The 16,955-nt window shown below is 40.3% G+C and overlaps 2 protein-coding genes across 2 annotated transcripts; one reads left to right on the forward strand and one right to left on the reverse strand.

The window, feature by feature from the left end:
- The first annotated feature begins 8,358 nt into the window (after positions 1 to 8,358).
- Positions 8,359 to 9,548, forward strand: LOC104423462 (transcription factor MYB97). The gene is made up of 2 exons (XM_010035951.2): positions 8,359 to 8,655; positions 8,844 to 9,548. The coding sequence occupies exons 1-2, from the start codon at positions 8,359 to 8,361 to the stop codon at positions 9,546 to 9,548; spliced, it is 1,002 nt and encodes a 333-aa protein (XP_010034253.2).
- A 3,013-nt stretch (positions 9,549 to 12,561) lies between these two features.
- LOC104423463 (zinc finger protein ZAT9-like) lies at positions 12,562 to 14,214 on the reverse strand. Its single transcript, XM_010035952.2, has one exon. The coding sequence runs from the start codon at positions 14,204 to 14,206 to the stop codon at positions 12,623 to 12,625; it is 1,584 nt and encodes a 527-aa protein (XP_010034254.2). The 5' UTR covers positions 14,207 to 14,214; the 3' UTR covers positions 12,562 to 12,622.
- Between the last annotated feature and the right edge of the window lie 2,741 nt (positions 14,215 to 16,955).

Here is a 16,955-nt window from a genome sequence, read left to right on the forward strand (position 1 = left end):
AATTGCATTTGGGAATTTTGTGTTTCCTGCATCTATCAGATGTACGGACAAGGACATCAAGAACTTCTGGAATATAAGGGCCAAAAGAAACGAGCGACCCGCCTCACCGTTTTACCTTCTAAGTCTACTAGCGACAACTCTGTTCCCAAATTACTTGCCACTGCTCATTCAATAAGCCAATCAGAGCCATGCCGAGTTCTCAGACTGTTGACCTCAAATAGCATCCTCACCACGTTTGGGGGAAAGAAATATTCGTTGTCCATAATCCCTTCTTAGGAGCGTTTGCTATTCCGTCAGATCCTATTCGTGCATAAATTTGCATTCCATGTCAGCTTTACTTATAAATGTTTAGAGAAAGAGAACTTGTTCTGGGAAGGAATGCTCTCAAGATGATACTTTGATTAATAGTGCATTTGGTTCAATATTTCCATGGGGTTTCCGTCTTCAAAGTTTTTTCAAAAAATGCTAAACCATTTGACAATTATTTTGAATGAGCTTTCAAGTGAAAGCTAGCATTGGCAAAAACATTGAAACTCATTTTTTTCCTTCAAAAACTACCCTCACAAAATTTTCAAATTTCCGATTTTATCCCTCATTATTATATTTTTTTAATTAAAAAAGGACCAAACCCTTCGCTGGATTGGCGAAGGGTTATGGCTGTAGACAAGCTAGATCTAGTGTTGAGGCTATCAGTCGAGGTTGCTTGAGGTTGGGCGACCTCCGATGAGGATCGCGTGACCTTGGCAAGGGCTATTGGAGGTCACATGATCTTGAGCGACTGTTGCTTGGGTCTTGTGACTACTACTTGGGTTGCATGCCACTTGGGTCGCACGATTGTCGAGGGTCGCTCAAGGTTGGGCAACCACTAACAGCCCTTGCAAGGGTCGTGTGGCCCTCATCGTAGGTTGTTGGCAGCCATAGCTCTTCGTCAAACCAATGAAATGTTTGATCTTTTCTTTTTAAAATAATTATATATCTTATTTTTTCAATTTTAAATAGATAAAAATTAAAGAACTAATATTAGTCACCTAAAGGGCTTTTCAAATGTATTTATCACCAACGGTATTTTTCTCAAAATTATTTTTCAAAGCGTAATTTACCAAATAGTTTTTGCATTTATTCAAAACTTTTGGACTAAACCACTTTATATTTTCCCAATGAGTTTTCAAAATATTGAACTAAACTCACCCTAAATTGTTTGCACAAGACCCTCTCTTTATAAAGGTAAATCTACAATTTGATTTTATGGTGGAGATTGATGATAAATGTCCAAAATACAAGTGTATTTTTCCCATGTTGTCTCCAAAACTACTCATCTGTACATTTTCCATGTCACTACAAGGACTATTCTCGAGTATTATGACCCAAGACTTTAGAAGCTTAGCTTGTTCGGTTATCTGGTCTTAGGCAATTGACAATATGGGAAAAATACACTTGATGTCAAAAATTTATTGAATATGAGATCAAATTAAGGCGAGCCGCGTTCCCCAAATTACTTTCGACGGTATCATTCCTGCCCCTCCAAGTGATCTGCCACAACTCATTGATATCAAATGAAAGGATGACTACAATTCTCTATCATATATATATATATATGCTAATCTTGAAGAACATGGTCACTTAACCTCCGATTTTTAAACTAGAGAGAACATCTTCAAATGCTGCCGAAATGCTCTTCTTGGCCTACGGACAAATAATGTGATGTGATCATGGAGCAAGTAAAACGCAAATCTTCGTGTCCAATATTCATTGGACAAGCAATGCCATATTATTATCCCTGTCACGGCATATTTTATAGTTCCTAGATGCTATACTTGGATGTTGCTACCAAATAAACCCCATGCCAGATTCTGGGACTGTCGATAACAAACGGCATCTCACCATGTTCGGTGGAAAATAATCATAATGCCGATTTTGCAATCCTATAAATGCGACACATGTTGTTATGGCTTGCTATTCACACATGCCTCCCAGAATTTTATGTCAAGTCAGCCTTACACTAAAAAGTGTTAAAAGAGATATTCTATGCCAAATTGAGAAAATGTTTAGACAAATGATGCTCTCATGAATACTTGTATTGCTAAGATGTCTCAGATCCAAATGACGCATACTCAATTTCTGTGTTTGAGTAGTCTCTGTAATCTTCAGTTTTTTACTATGCTAATGAAAATTAGGATATTATTGTTGAACTCTATGGAATGCTGCAAGATCACCTGAAGACATGGAACAAGAAAAACACAAAAACTTATTTTAGATTTTAGGTTTTCCGTCCTACTCTGAATCCATGCTTACCCCAATCACATCTATATAATTTTGTTCAACACAAAGATGAAAAATTTCAACCCGTTTTTTAGATGGGGTCGGATTATTCAATTTGAATCTTGATCCGCCATCTTCCTCTGCATCGGCCTGAATCCATATTTTCCACAAGCCCGCGTTTGCTCCCCAAATTGCCTCCTGCCTGCCATTTCGACACCACCTCTCCAGTCCTTCTTCGTGAAATTACAGAATAATCAATGTGAGTGAAAAAAAAAGGAGAAAAGAAGCTAAAGAGGCTTAAGACCACTCCCATAAGTGGCACACTCAGAAATTTCATCGATCACTTCTCTTCGCTTCTGCAGCGCAACAGGGCCGCCATGAATCCAGCTCCGAACTCCTCTGCTCCCCTTCTCTTCCCCTAACCCCAACGCCAACTTCTTCCCTCCTCATCCCCAGTAAATCCCACCTCTCCAAAACCCCGCAGCTCCTGCGTCTCCTTCGCTCGCTGCCATGCTGTCATCCCTCGACTGCCTCATCGCCGCGTTGGCTCAAACCTAGATTCCCTCTCTGCCCTGCTCCCTCTGAAGCAACAAGCGGGCTTCGATCTCATCTCTTGCTCTCCGGACCGTCACCACCGCATGCCTCCTGAATCTTTGTTCAGTCACTACCTCAGCTCAGCTGCCCCGCCCCTCATTCGTCCCTGCAGTCTCTCAAATACCCGAAAACCTTGGGGTCCTTGAGACAAACCCCGATTGGCCAGAGAGCAGTGGCGGTCCTGGCACGAGCTCTGCCTTGCGTTGGAAAGAGCTGCTTTGTCGATCAAGGGTATAAATAAAGTGCTAACATTAATAATAACAGTAGGCATCAGTGATGACATCAACGCTCGGCAAAACTTGGGCTCCAACCCTTGATCAGTCCTCCAGCGACTTGGATGGCCTTGAGCCGTGTTGCCGAGCCGAGGCCGAGGTTGTTTCCTTACTGAGGATAGTGATAGTAGGAGGACGTTTACGTTGCCTGGTGTTCTGTCGATTTTTTTTTTTTTTTTTTGGTCGGTTCTACTTTTAATATACACTCTCAGATTTTTGTTCCCCCGCCTTTGCGGGCGTAGGAGTCGAAACTCACTTCTAAAATGAAATCGTCCCCACCTCAATCCCCCCGATAAGGTGGGGATTTGAACCCCCCACCTCCCTCTTCCAAGGGTGGCTATTAGGGCGAACCCTAGTGATTGTTCTGTCGATTGAATGAGGTAATTTTCGTACTAAGGGTGATGTGGGTATTGAAGAAATGTTTGCCCAATTGATTGGATTTTTATCTCAAATCCATTTATAACTCATTAATAACTCACCCACTACTTTTTAATTTATTTTCCTTTTTCTTCTTCATTGGCTCCGCTCAATCCGATGAGGCCACAAGCAATCGCTAGTTGCCACCATGGCAAGGGATTGGCCAATGAAGAAGAAAAAGAAAAAAAAAGAAAAAAAAAAAATATTAGGAAAGAAAATAAAAGAAAAAAATAAAAATAAAAATAATTAAAAAAATTGATTTAAAAAATATATAATAATAAAAATTTATCAAAAGAGCTGCATGAATAAAAGATTAGCGAAAAATATTTTAGCTGTATATCGGAAAATATGGTTATTTTGAATATTTTCCTCAAAAATGATTTTCCTAGAATATTAATGTGTTTTGACACCAGAGATTTAGTTCAAAGACGCTCAATGATGTCAAGGGTTTGGTTGGATGTGGGTTGGATACGGATCATATTAGATATGGATCATTAAATTTATATTACACGAAAATGGGTCAAAATGGATTAAATGTGTCAATACAGATTTGATCAATTTCAACTCGACTCGGTTTACTCGTTTGACAACCCTAAGCATTCAAAGATAGAAATCGAGGCATGGGGTGATTATTCAATGGATATTCGTACAATGTGCTTAAGGTGATTTCAGGGGTGGGGCTGGTTAAAGAGAGTGCTTTGAGGAGATCGGTTATTGTTAGTTCTCTGCGATTTGGCGTGGTTATTGATGTTGCCATGGGGGATCATATTGTCATGCCGTGTACTCTGTGCGAAAGCGTTTGTAAGGGAAGGTGTTGATTATCATCCAATAAATTTTCACGCTTAGCAACAACAAATAGTACATACTATATATACATAAGTCCCTCTCTTTATGACTGTAGATTTACAATTAGCGATGGAGATTAATGATAAATGTCCGCCCCTCTCTTTACAATTATAGATCTACAATTCGATTTAACAGTGAAGATTGATGGTAAGTGTCTAGGATATAAATCTATAATTCCTATATTGCCCCTAGAAATATCCTAGTGTACCCATGCATACATTTGCCATCTCACCCCAAGGAATATTCTAGAGTACCATGAACCGACCTCTAGAAGCTTTAGGCTTGTTAGGTCATCTTCGCTTATTTCCTGAGTTCATTGTGCCTTGAAAGCCTTTGATCCGTGACACTATCAAAGAGCAAGGTTTTTCTTACATTACTTTTTCTTGTAGAATATGTTGTGCAGCCTCAACCATTACATAATTAGTTCAGCCATGACATAAAATGTCATTACATTGCAATATCATGCGGAATCATCATCACAACTCAGATATTCCAATGTATTTGTTGTATGGTCTCATGATCTACTCAATACAATTGAGATATATATGTGTGTATATATATATTTTGCTTTTCAAGAAAAAAGAACAGACTTATGATATTTGTGCAGGGTTTGATATTATGAGAGCGCCTAATACACCGTTCATCTTTTTTTTTTTGTTTTCGGTAGAATACACCGTCCATCTTTTGTCTCACTTCTTTATTTAAAATGAAGCATCATTATCTTTGTCCATCTTTCAATTTACAATATCTCAAATTTAGATAAACTTTCTTAATAGATATAGAAAATGGCTTATCTACCCCGGTTATTGTAAACATTTTTAAATCCTAGAAGTTTATCAATTTCGTATGTATCAATCTTTTCATGAAGTTCATCTATTTCAAATTGACGGGAATGGCCATGTGATTTTTTAGTATTTTTTTTTTCCAATTCTATGTTGCCTTTATCCCAAGACAACTTCAATTTTTGTGCCCATGTGTATATTTTTGAAAAAAATTGGAAAAAATATGAAATTGAGAAAGAAAACTGGATCTTTATTAATTGGTCGACGGGAGGATAGCAAGGGCTAGCTACCCTCGCCCCCTTAAGTTATCCTCTTTTTATATTTTTTGTTTTTTTCCGCAACTTTCCAGATTTCATCTCTATTTTCATTTTTCTATTTAGTTTATTTTTACTTTTTTCTTCTAATTTAGTGTTTTATGACTTGTCCAGTAATTTTTCCCAACGACCAAATAAGCTTAATTTTAATTTTCCGCGGAAAATAAAAAACAAAGATGATAACTTTTTAAAGGAAAAATTCGAAGTGTTTAATGTTTTATAAAAGAAATAATCCCAGAGATCGTATTGCTAGATGAAAATCTTTCAAATTTCAATATCCCATGAAATCCGTATATATCTTTAAAGTTGAAAATTAATCCTCGGCCATTAAAATAATCCGCCTATAAGTCAAACACGTTAGAGTGTTGACTTCTTTGCCATGATCGTGTTTGACTCAAATTCTTTTCTTTCTTCTGATTGGATAGGCGCCAAGGTGGGGCCCACTTTGTGTACTTATCTTGGAAATTTGCATTCATTAGTCATGCATTCATTAGTCACGGGCTGATCGATTGGAATTGTGACCATGCGGCGACTTAGGCATTTTTGGATCGCCTAGTCTCTAGAGAGAGAAACTCTGAAAAGAGAAATGAGCTTTGTATTGCTAAAATAGTTTGAAGGATACAAATGAGGGAGAGGCACCCTTCTTATATTAGAGGCCCTTAGATTACATACATTGATTGACTTTTTATCCAGCGGATGAGATCGCACCATCATATCTACCAACTACCGTAGAGATTTCTATAATTTGGCGTAATGACCGTATCGCTCGCCCTTGGAAAGTTCTGGAAGGAGTCTTATCGGGAATCCTAACGATCTCAAGAGCTCCTTCGCGATAAAACACGGCCCTTTAGCTCGTGAAACCTCTTGGCCGTGACACATGCATTAAATCCTAGAAGTTTTATCAATTTCGTATGTATCAATCTTTTCATGAAGTTCGTCTATTTCAAATTGACGGGAATGGCCATGTGATTTTTTAGTATTTTTTTTCCAATTCTATGTTGCCTTTATCCTAAGACAACTTCAATTTTTGTGCCCATATGTATATTTTTGAAAAAAATTGAAAAAATATGAAAAAAAGAAAACTGAATCTTTATTAATTGGTCGACGGGAGGATAGCAAGGGCTAGCTACCCTCGCCCCCTTAAGTTATCCTCTTTTTATATTTTTTGTTTTTTTCCACAACTTTCCAGATTTCATCTCTATTTTCACTTTTCTATTTAGTTTATTTTTACTTTTTTATTCTAATTTAGTGTTTTATGACTTGTCCCGTAATTTTTCCCAACGACCAAATAAGCTTAATTTTAATTCTCCGCGGAAAATAAAAAACAAAGATGAGAACCTTTTTAAAGGAAAAATTCGAAGTGTTTAATGTTTTATAAAAGAAATAATCCCAGAGATACTAGCACTCGTATTACTAGATGAAAATCTTTCAAATTTCAATATCCCATGAAATCTGTATATATCTTTAACGTTGAAAATTAATCCTCGGCCATTAAAATAATCCGCCTATAAGTCAAACACGTTAGAGTGTTGACTTCTTTGCCACGATCACGTTTGACTCAAATTCTTTTCTTTCTTCTGATTGGATAGGCACCAAGGTGGGGCCTACTTTGTGTACTTATCCTGGAAATTTGCATTCATTAGTCACGGGCTGATCAATTGGAATCGTGACCGTACGGCGACTTAGGCATTTTTGGATCGCCTAGTCTCTAGAAAGAGAAAACTCTGAAAAGAGAAATGAGCTTTGTATTGCTAAAATAGTTTGAAGGATACAAATGAAGGAGAGGCACCCTTCTTATATTAGAGGCCTTTAGATTACATACATTGATTGACTTTTTATCCATCGGATGAGATCGCACCACCATATCTACCAACTACCGTAAAGATTTCTAGAATTTGGCGTAATGACTGTATCGCTCGCCCTTGGAAAATTCTGGAAGGAGTCTTATCGGGAATCCTAATGATCTCAAAAGCTCCTTCGCGATAAAACACGGCCCTTTAGCTCGTGAAACCTCTTGGCCGTGACACATGCATTAAATCCTAGAAGTTTTATCAATTTCGTATGTATCAATCTTTTCATGAAGTTCGTCTACTTCAAATTGACGGGAATGGCCATGTGATTTTTTAGTATTTTTTTTTCCAATTCTATGTTGCCTTTATCCCAAGACAACTTCAATTTTTGTGCTCACATGTATATTTTATAAAAAAAAAATTGGAAAAAATATGAGGGGATAGCAAGGGCTAGCCACCCTCGCCCCCTTAAGTTATCCTCTTTTTATATTTTTTGTTTTTTTCTGCAACTTTCCAGATTTCATTTTCTTTTCTATTTATTTTTTTTTTTTTCTTCTAATTTAGTGTTTTATGATTTGTCCCGTAATTTTTCCCAACGACCAAATAAGCTTAATTTTAACTCTTCGCGGAAAGTAAAAAACAAAGATGAAAAAAATTTTAAAGGAAAAATTCGAAGTGTTTAACGTTTTATAAAAGAAATAATCCCAGAGATAATGGCACTCCTATTGCTAGATGAAAATCTTTCAAATTTCAATATCCGTGAAATCCGTATATATCTTTAAAGTCGAAAATTAATCCTCTGCCATTAAAATAATCCGTCTATAAGTCAAACCCGTCCGATCGCGTTTGACGCAAATTCTTTTCTTTTTTCTGATTGGATAGGCGCCAAGGTGGGGCCCACTTGACCTCCAATCCACGTCCAGCTCCCCGCTTCCGTCCTCAGTTCGACCGACTTCTTACCGCAGAGATATTCAAAACCCTTGCAAGGGGCTCTCTCCATCCCTCCCATGTCGCCATCCTCTCGTTTTCTCCCTTCCCCTTTCTCTCTTTCTCCTCGAGCATCCCCCCTCGCTGTCGCGTCCCGATGCCGAAGAAGAGAGAGCGGTCGGCCGTGGAAGATGAGGAGCTCCTCACCAAAGGGCCGTGGACGCCGGTGGAGGACGAGGTGCTGACGGAGTACGTGCAGGAGCACGGGGAGGGCAACTGGAACCGCGTCCGGCTCCACACCGGCATCCCCCGGAGCGGCAAGAGCTGCCGCCTCCGCTGGCTCAACCACCTCCGCCCCGACCTCAAGAAGGGCTCCTTCTCCTACGAGGAGGAGAAGCTGGTCCTGGAGCTCCACGCCCGCTTGGGCAACAAGTGGTCCCTCATAGCCGCCCAGGTGATTCGATTCGATTCGGATTCGTACAACCGTTTGTGTTCTCTAAAATTCAGCAGAATCATAGCCAATTACTCTAAAAGCTTAAACTTAAACCGTTGCATTGTATAACAGGTAAAATTTTGTGGGTGTAGTTCAAATATTCTAACGGATTTGAATCGCATATGGAAACTTTGGTTTGTTTCGTGCAGTTGCCGGGACGCACGGATAACGACATCAAGAATTTTTGGAATACGAGGGCGAAGCGGCACGAGGGTGCCGGCTGGCCGCTGTACTTTCCTGGCCTTCCGAGTGCAGGCCGTGCACCGATACATGGCCGACCTACTTCCTTGCCAGCACAAAACCCTAATTTACGTGCAGGAAACGTTCCGGTTCCTCCAAGTTCTGTGCAGCCCAATGGGAATGCCGCACTTGCATCCGTCCAAGAAGCGACGCCCTTTCGCAGCAGTCTCATAAGTGATCGGCCACCGTTCATTCAATACGCCAGTCAGAGCCGTGAGATGATCGCCACGCCGGGTTTCTTGCCTCGGCATAATGCTGATTTTGAAGCGGATCGCCATCGGCCTTCCGGTACCCATCATCTCCCTTCTTTCGGACCTGTTTTCGAGACTACAATGCCGGAGCTCCCTTCTGGCCAGCATTTACAAACTGGACAAGGAAGTCAGGGCGAACCATCCTTTCTGCCACTGCACCAGATTGTTGATACCAGACAGCATCCGCACCCACTTGCTGCAGAAAATGCTCTTCTTCAGAGCATTGGCCCAATGCCGCATGCATTACAGTCATCAAAAGCCACAGAGGGATATTCGGATCCACGATGCTATGAAATCCGCACTGAGAGTCGATCTGCGTGGCCAGCACAAGCTCCTGATAGCGGAGAATCATCACTCGGTTAGATTATTATCCCATCACCACATTTTTGTAAGTTTTTAGTTTTTCAAAACGGGTCTAGCATTAACATTTTTGGTATTTCGATCACCTTCTGCAGGGCTTAATTTTAATCCTGAAGCACCTCACATTGATGAAACTCGGCCAGATGCTCTACTCGGACAGTGCTGGTTTTTCGCCTGAAAAAGAAATCTGGCATGGATTGACCTAACCTAGTTGATCACCATCATACAGTTAACACGGTATTAAGGACCTTCAGGTTTGCGTTTTGTTTCTTAGGTATCATGTGGATTGGTTAGAACTCAAATACTCCAATGTAGGCATTCAATTGTTTCACGATGTATTCAATACAAGAGGTTGTTCATACATACACTAGTTTTTTTTTTTGGACTAATATATACACTAGTTAATAGACTTGGTATATTGACATTTTTGGACATCGAATGCCGCCACTAAGGTAACTTTTTTCTACACAATTCCATTATGGTCTTGTTAGCATATCAATTTTTGAGGTATTGTAAGGATAACAGCATATTATGAGTCACAAATTCTTAAAGGAGTCAACCTGACAATTTATAATTTGTTATTTGATTTTTTGTGATCTAGAATAGACTGACCCAATCATTTATCTTCCATTATACAGATCCGTGTTAATCCTCTCCTATGGATACATATCTAATCCATGATAGGTAATACAAGATGGGATATTCATTTTAGGTATTGTAATATTAATGTGAAAGCTGACAGGATCTTGCAACTAAATTAAAGTGAAAACATCATAAAAATAAACGAGAAACAATAAGTACATGATTCGGTTAGAGAGTCGGTATTGCTTTACCATATAATTCACTATAATCGGAAACTTATACGAATATTTCCCACACAGTTCAAAGTGTTTACAAATAGATAACTTAGTCCAAGGATAAAAGAAAGCATGGCTTCTTCCAGAAACATCCTCTTTTCTTCTTCTTCTTCTTCTTTTATTTTATTTATTTTATTTTTAATCTTGTTATCTTTTGAGCGGCTTCTATTCGGCGACTAAAAGCAAAAGGTCAAAAAAGATCCCCTTTTTTTTTTGCGCTTCTTAAATAACAAAGACTGACCAAAAAAAAATAACAAAGACGTCCCCTGTATGACTTGTTGAGAAAGTCCAAATCTTGGTCAACCGGTCAAACTTGGATAAGAGAAACTTATTTGCTTTTTTTTTTTTTTGACTGTACAAAAGCTTCCTTTCTTGATAACCTTTGTCCGGTCAAAGTAGGATAGTTATCCAACCAAATCTCCAGAACATATATCTACACGCCCTTCTAAGAGATTTTTTTGAATATATACTCGAACTGGATTTGTTTTCATAAACGGCTCAAACTTGAGATATAATTTAATAGAGATAATGAAACAAATGTTCCCTGAATGCAATTTGGTCCAATGTAATTCATAGAGTTTTGGTACATATTCAATTTAGTCTCCAAATTATATGAAAATGTATAATGTTGTGATTCCACTAATTGAAATTTAAAGATAACATTGAACATCTTTATATAATTAAGAGACTTAATTGAACATGTACCGAAAGTTCATGAATCATATTACACATTTGGCTACAATTCAGAGACCATATTGAACAATTAAAAGTTCAAGAAACACATCGCATATTTGGCCAAAGTTAATGGACTAATTTATGTTGTTTTCCAAGATTAATATTAGGAGTACAGGATAACTATTGAACAAAACAAAGCATCCTATAGATTCTTATATTATCAACGTTAAAACTACAGCGTGGTCACTTAGTGAAGCCAGGATTGATGCAAACTAGGAACAATCACGTGAAAACAATTGATAATCGCCGTCCTTACTCCTTTCATCCTCTGATGTCTGAAGTAAGAGGGAGGGAGGGAGTGAGAGCTAGCTAACGAAATGATCGAATGATCTCTTTTGTACAACTGATGTCAGTACTTTTCAGTTCTGTGGTTTATAGGGTATGTAGTTTCGTCCGTAGACTTATATCGATCTTCTTACTCCCAGGTTCGACACCTTATGGTAATATTCTGCTAAGAATAAACAAGTCGACGCCTCCGTTTTCTTGCAGGACCATCTATCCATTCAATCTACTCGAACATGTTGAGGCACGTCTGGAATTTTCCTGTTTCGCGAAATTATTACAGTGTTGACTCCCTAATGTGGGAGGAATATCGCGTCTATGACCACGTCTACACTCTTTGGAAACGTTATCAAATTGTGACTGCTGAGATGTTTCCTGCGATTTTGGTCTACTTCTATGTCTTGCACACTTACTTGTGCATCGCATCACTTTTCAACCGCACTCCAGAGGCAGGAACTTTATGACTTGCCTTCAGACCCTCTATTATGCTTGTCAGCAAAGTATGTTGACTTGACCAAAATCTCGATCAGATTGTGTTTCTCAAAATAGTTCGCCCAAAAAAAGTAAGAAGATCCTTAATTAGATGAATTGTCCGTCTTTTATACGCCTGGAAGTTCGATAACAAAAGGATTTGGAAATGCTTTTTATAGCAAAGAAAATCGGCAATGACCTACCGAGGGGACCCTAGAAGAAATAAGCAGCGAAATAAAGCAAACTGCAGGATGATCTAGTCAGTACTTGTTTGATGTCGAGTGATTGTGAACAAGATGACCCGCGACCTGTAATCAACGATGTCTGTGGAGGGCGACTTCATATGTCGAGGACTAATCAGGTGTTTAAGTATATCATCAGGTCGTAGACTAGATATTCGTGCAAAACAAAATCCTAATTCTCATTCGGATGTGTAAGCAACTTATCCAGCAGCACACCATCTCTTTCTATTCCTTTCAATCCCACTACTCTTGATCAATAATATCACACAAACAAAGATAACAAAAGATTCTTAATGAACTTCGAACTGTTTACCTAACAAGAATACAACAATTAGACAAATATGAAGATTCAAGTGAACAAAGTGTTCACACTAAGAATTTCAGAAGACATAGCTAAGCATACTACGAACTTGAAATTCAGCTGCTAGAATCAATTTTACTGCAATTACTTACTAGGAAAGAAGGAAACGCCAATAACCAGCTCTGTAGATCAGGCACGGTTGAATCCAGAGATGACGCCATCTTCCTCATCCATTGGAGGAGGTTCGTTAAGATCAAAAGCTAGGGCTCTAGGACCACTTTGGCTAGCTTGATCTCCTGGTGACACAACTTCGCTAGATGGGGGCCCCTCGGTTTGCCCAGCCCAGTGGCACCTCTTGTGTCCCCCAAGTGCCTGACCGGTTGGGAACTTCTTGCAACAGATCTCGCACCTGTGAGTCATGAAGTCCTCCTGCACAGAGCTCGTCGCGCAATTGTTGGTTTCTGCAGCATGAATTTTGGCACTTGGTGCGATTTTCTTCTCGGTACCTGAAGCACCAGTGGATAAAGAGGCTTCTGGTGGCTGAACATTCCCCCTTTCTTTGTTGTGGCTGGATCGATGACCACCCAATGCTTGGAATGTCGGGAAGGTCTTCTCGCAGGTCATGCATTTAAACCTATGATCTGTCAATATCTTGTCCTCCTTAACCGGCATCACCGCCACTTCCTTGTTAGTACTGAGATCTTGAGTTTTACACATCCCACTCACCTTGATCTTCTTGCCAGCCTCCATATTCGGGTTTCTCTCCAAATTATGACCAAAACGCTCTCCTTTTCTGTATTTCCTAGGCCTGTCTGCATGTTCCAGCTCATAGTCCTGATTGCGAACTGCTTTGTACGAGCCCTCGCCTTCGATATTAGTTGATTGTTGGATTTGACTTTCCGTTGGTTCTGGGTTTTGGTTTTTAGGCCCTGGAAGCTCTTCCTCGTCAAGCCTGCGCTTCCTTAGTGGACTCTCATCGGAGACTTGGTCATCAGATATGCCCGAATCATAAGAAGCAGCACATGCCAACTTCATGAGGCCATCAATAGCCTCGGGTTCCAAAGCGATCAAGCTTTTCCTTCCTCTTTTATCGGTCCTGGACCAGCTTGGCAAGCCCTTCAAAAGATCCACCAAGCATCCTGAACTTCCTGCTTCCAAACAAGCTGAGCCCTGATCTGTGGCCTTCTGGTCCACGGATTCGACTTCTCTTGTGCAAGAACCGTCCTTTTCTTGGGCTGGAGGCTGAACTCCTCGCCAGTTCCTATCAGGATGGAACCTCATGTGCCCGAACAACGATTTCATGGAAGGGAAGTTCCGGTCACAGATGTAGCAGCATGGTGTCTCCTTGTCTTTCTCTGAACAATCAAAGTCTCTTCCTTTCTCCAGAGCTGGAAGATCCTCGTGAACATGCTTCTCACACTTCGCCTTCTGCTTCCTCAGCCTCGACTCATCTGTCTTCTTCGAGCTGCTCCCCTTGTTCTTCTCTTGATTGTGGATCCTGATGTGGCCCCCAAGGGCCTTCCCATTCATGAAACGCTTGCCACAGAATTCGCAAACTCGGACAGCTGCTGAAGGAGGCTCCTCCTGCTCGCTCGGCTCACCGCCTTGCTCAGTCTTAGATATCTTGAGCTTAATCCAGAGCGGGTCTTTCTTGGGCACCTGGCTCCAGGATTCCGATCTTTCTGAAGGATCGGGTTCTGCCATCTTCCCACGATCTTGATGGGGTAGCTGCACCACCTCCGTCTGATCCTGGCTTCCCCTCAGACCATCCATGAGACAAAGATCAGAATATTCAGAAGGAACGGAGAACCAAGAAGCAGCAAGAAGAGCACGAGCGCCGCTCCCGTGACGGAAAAGTCGGTCGTGCGTGAACCGGGTTATTTTCTGCTGAAGAAACGGAGCCAAGAAGATGAAGAGCGACGAGAGAGAGAGAGAGAGAGAGAGAGAGAGAGCTGAGAATCTCTATCAAGAACTCAAAAAGACGGTGTGCGCAGTGTGACTACCAGGTTTGAAAAACCAGGGAAAGAGAAAGATCATAAGTGGAGAATCTGCACAATAAGGGAAGTGAATAATACCCAGCTCTACTGATATGTTCTTGAGAGGGGACGATGAGAATGCCAAAAGGATTAGGTCAAGATTTCCTCTCTCTCTCTCTCTCTCTCTCTCCCCTCACGCGCTGAAAATCTCGTTCGAGAGTATTGAGGGTCAGTGTTTCATTAAATTTCCCAAAACATAACAGATACACGGTCACGCTGAAATCTTTATTGGCATCCTTAATTGTAAGTCTTTTAGGAAACCCTTCTCCGCAATGGAAACTCTTCGTTTCGGTTTCTGAAATAGCACCGCCCCTCCTCCTTCTCCTCCTAATCTTACTGCAATTCTTGACAGTTCACATCCTCTTTTTGACTAGTAATTGCACGTAATATAGAGTCTGTCCTTTTGTGCTCTCTCCCTTTCCGCGTTTCTCTCTTCATTTTTTGGCACCTATGCGGATCGAGAAAAGGAGCATATCTGGGGCGTCTTCTCTCATGGATTGGATTGGAACGCCAGCTCCTTTTTTTAGCCTTTTCTTCCTTTTTTGATCGGACGTGGTGGACGGAACTAACCCTAGTTCGGAAAATGTATAGAGATTTTTGTGTTTTAGGGGATGAGATTAATCGCAGGGTCGGAACTAAACGGCAAACGGGAACTCTTTTTCTTTTTTTTCCGTCGAACCTTATGTGGGTCTCGCGGATTCTTAAAATGCGGCTGATTGAATATGATAGAATGAGTATGTACGATCGATGATCGATCATGCAAGACTTCTTTTTAGGCTAACTTAAGGAAAGATGTTAATATAGTTATCGTGAGATAGATCGTTGATCGATCACGCAAGACTTCTTCTTAGGCTAACTTAAGGAAAGATGTTAATATAGTTATCGTGAGATAGATTGTTGATCGATCATGCAAGACTTCTTTTTAGGCTAACTTAAGGAAAAATATTAACATAGTTATCGCAAGATACTGATATTGACTATATTTCTAATCTTGCGATTTCAAAAGATGTACATGCTTTTAAAACGTGCCAACTTTATATAGAATTTGGATAAGGATCATGTAATTTAGTTGGTTAGTTAGTTATATAATATATACTTAATTTTTGCTAAAATATGCGGTCTCTGAATTTTTTATATATGTTTAACTTAATCCATGAATTATATGAAGATTTTTAAATCATATTGAACAAATTTAAAAATTTAGAAATCATATCCGGTTCGGAGATCATTTGTTTTATTATTTCTTTTCCAGAAAATGTCAATAGCATATCCGGTTTGTCCAATCCGTCAAAAAGTTAACTTGCGTAGTGAGTGACCTTATGCAAGTGAAGGCCCTTGTTCATATAATTATAAAACAAATATGACCATTGAATATTTGATTCAGTTTAGCAAAATAAAAATATAAGCCTTTGGCGATGGGACAGAAACTGGGAATGCAATAGAAATATACAAAAAAGGAATGTCTGGATTATTTTAAGAACGTTGTGCTTTTATATAAAATAAAAAGAGGACCTTGATCTATTTAATTTTCAAAGATATCAGCCCTTTTTATTTTTATCTCATTTATATTCAATTATCTATTATTTAAACTATTTATCACGGAGAAATGCGAGGTTATTATAATTCTATTTCATCTTACACATAAACCTGGTCATCTACAGTGCGACTATTTACAATTTTGCCATCGCCAGTCGCGTTTTTGGAGAAACCCGCGGCATGCTAGAGCGTTCGAAGCTCGAGGTTGATCAGTCCCGATCGTCAACATAGGAAGTCGGGCGAAAAGGAAGCGACGACAACGAGTGCAGCTCGATCGTGCCCCGCCTACAACGCGAGCGTCTCGACATCGCCCTCCTTGCACCGCCGTTGTGTTCGGCCGTCATCGTATGTTATTCCTGATTCGCTTCATGTGCGGTTGGCGTTGGTAGATTTCGCTTCGCTCCCGAGTGATTTTCCGTGTTGATTTTGCCATGGATCGGGCAATGATGGTGCGTATGTTGCTCGTTCTAAATGAAGAACCTCAGCGAGCACTTCCCCTTGTCAATACACGCTTCGCAGACGTTTATGTCGGTCCGTCCATGCGAACATGGCCGCCGAGCTGCTGTTTGTTCCAAAATGGCTGGACGAAATGCGTTAAAAAGAAAAAAAAATGGTGTGGAGATGGGGGATTTTGTCACTTTCGAGTATTACAATGACGGCGTGTATGCCAGTTTCTCCGCCTGCATTTTCAGCCCCACCAGGGTGCTTGAAGGAGGCCGAGGCAGCTTGTGAGGGACGGAGATTGCTGAGCCAGGCTCTTGACGAGTGAAGATATGCACATCGGCTCTGATGGCGTAAGTGACGGTGAAGAAGAGGAAAACTGCAGGGTGGAGCCAGTAGCTGGACTTCTCGATCAACCGATTCAAACCGACAATTGTGACATCCTCGAATGTGTCCAGGGAGTACAATTTTCGTTGGGCAGCGTTTGATATGACCACAGTTCGAAACAC

Source organism: Eucalyptus grandis, chromosome 10 (genome assembly GCF_016545825.1).
Source record: "Eucalyptus grandis isolate ANBG69807.140 chromosome 10, ASM1654582v1, whole genome shotgun sequence".
Lineage (NCBI taxonomy): Eukaryota > Viridiplantae > Streptophyta > Magnoliopsida > Myrtales > Myrtaceae > Eucalyptus > Eucalyptus grandis.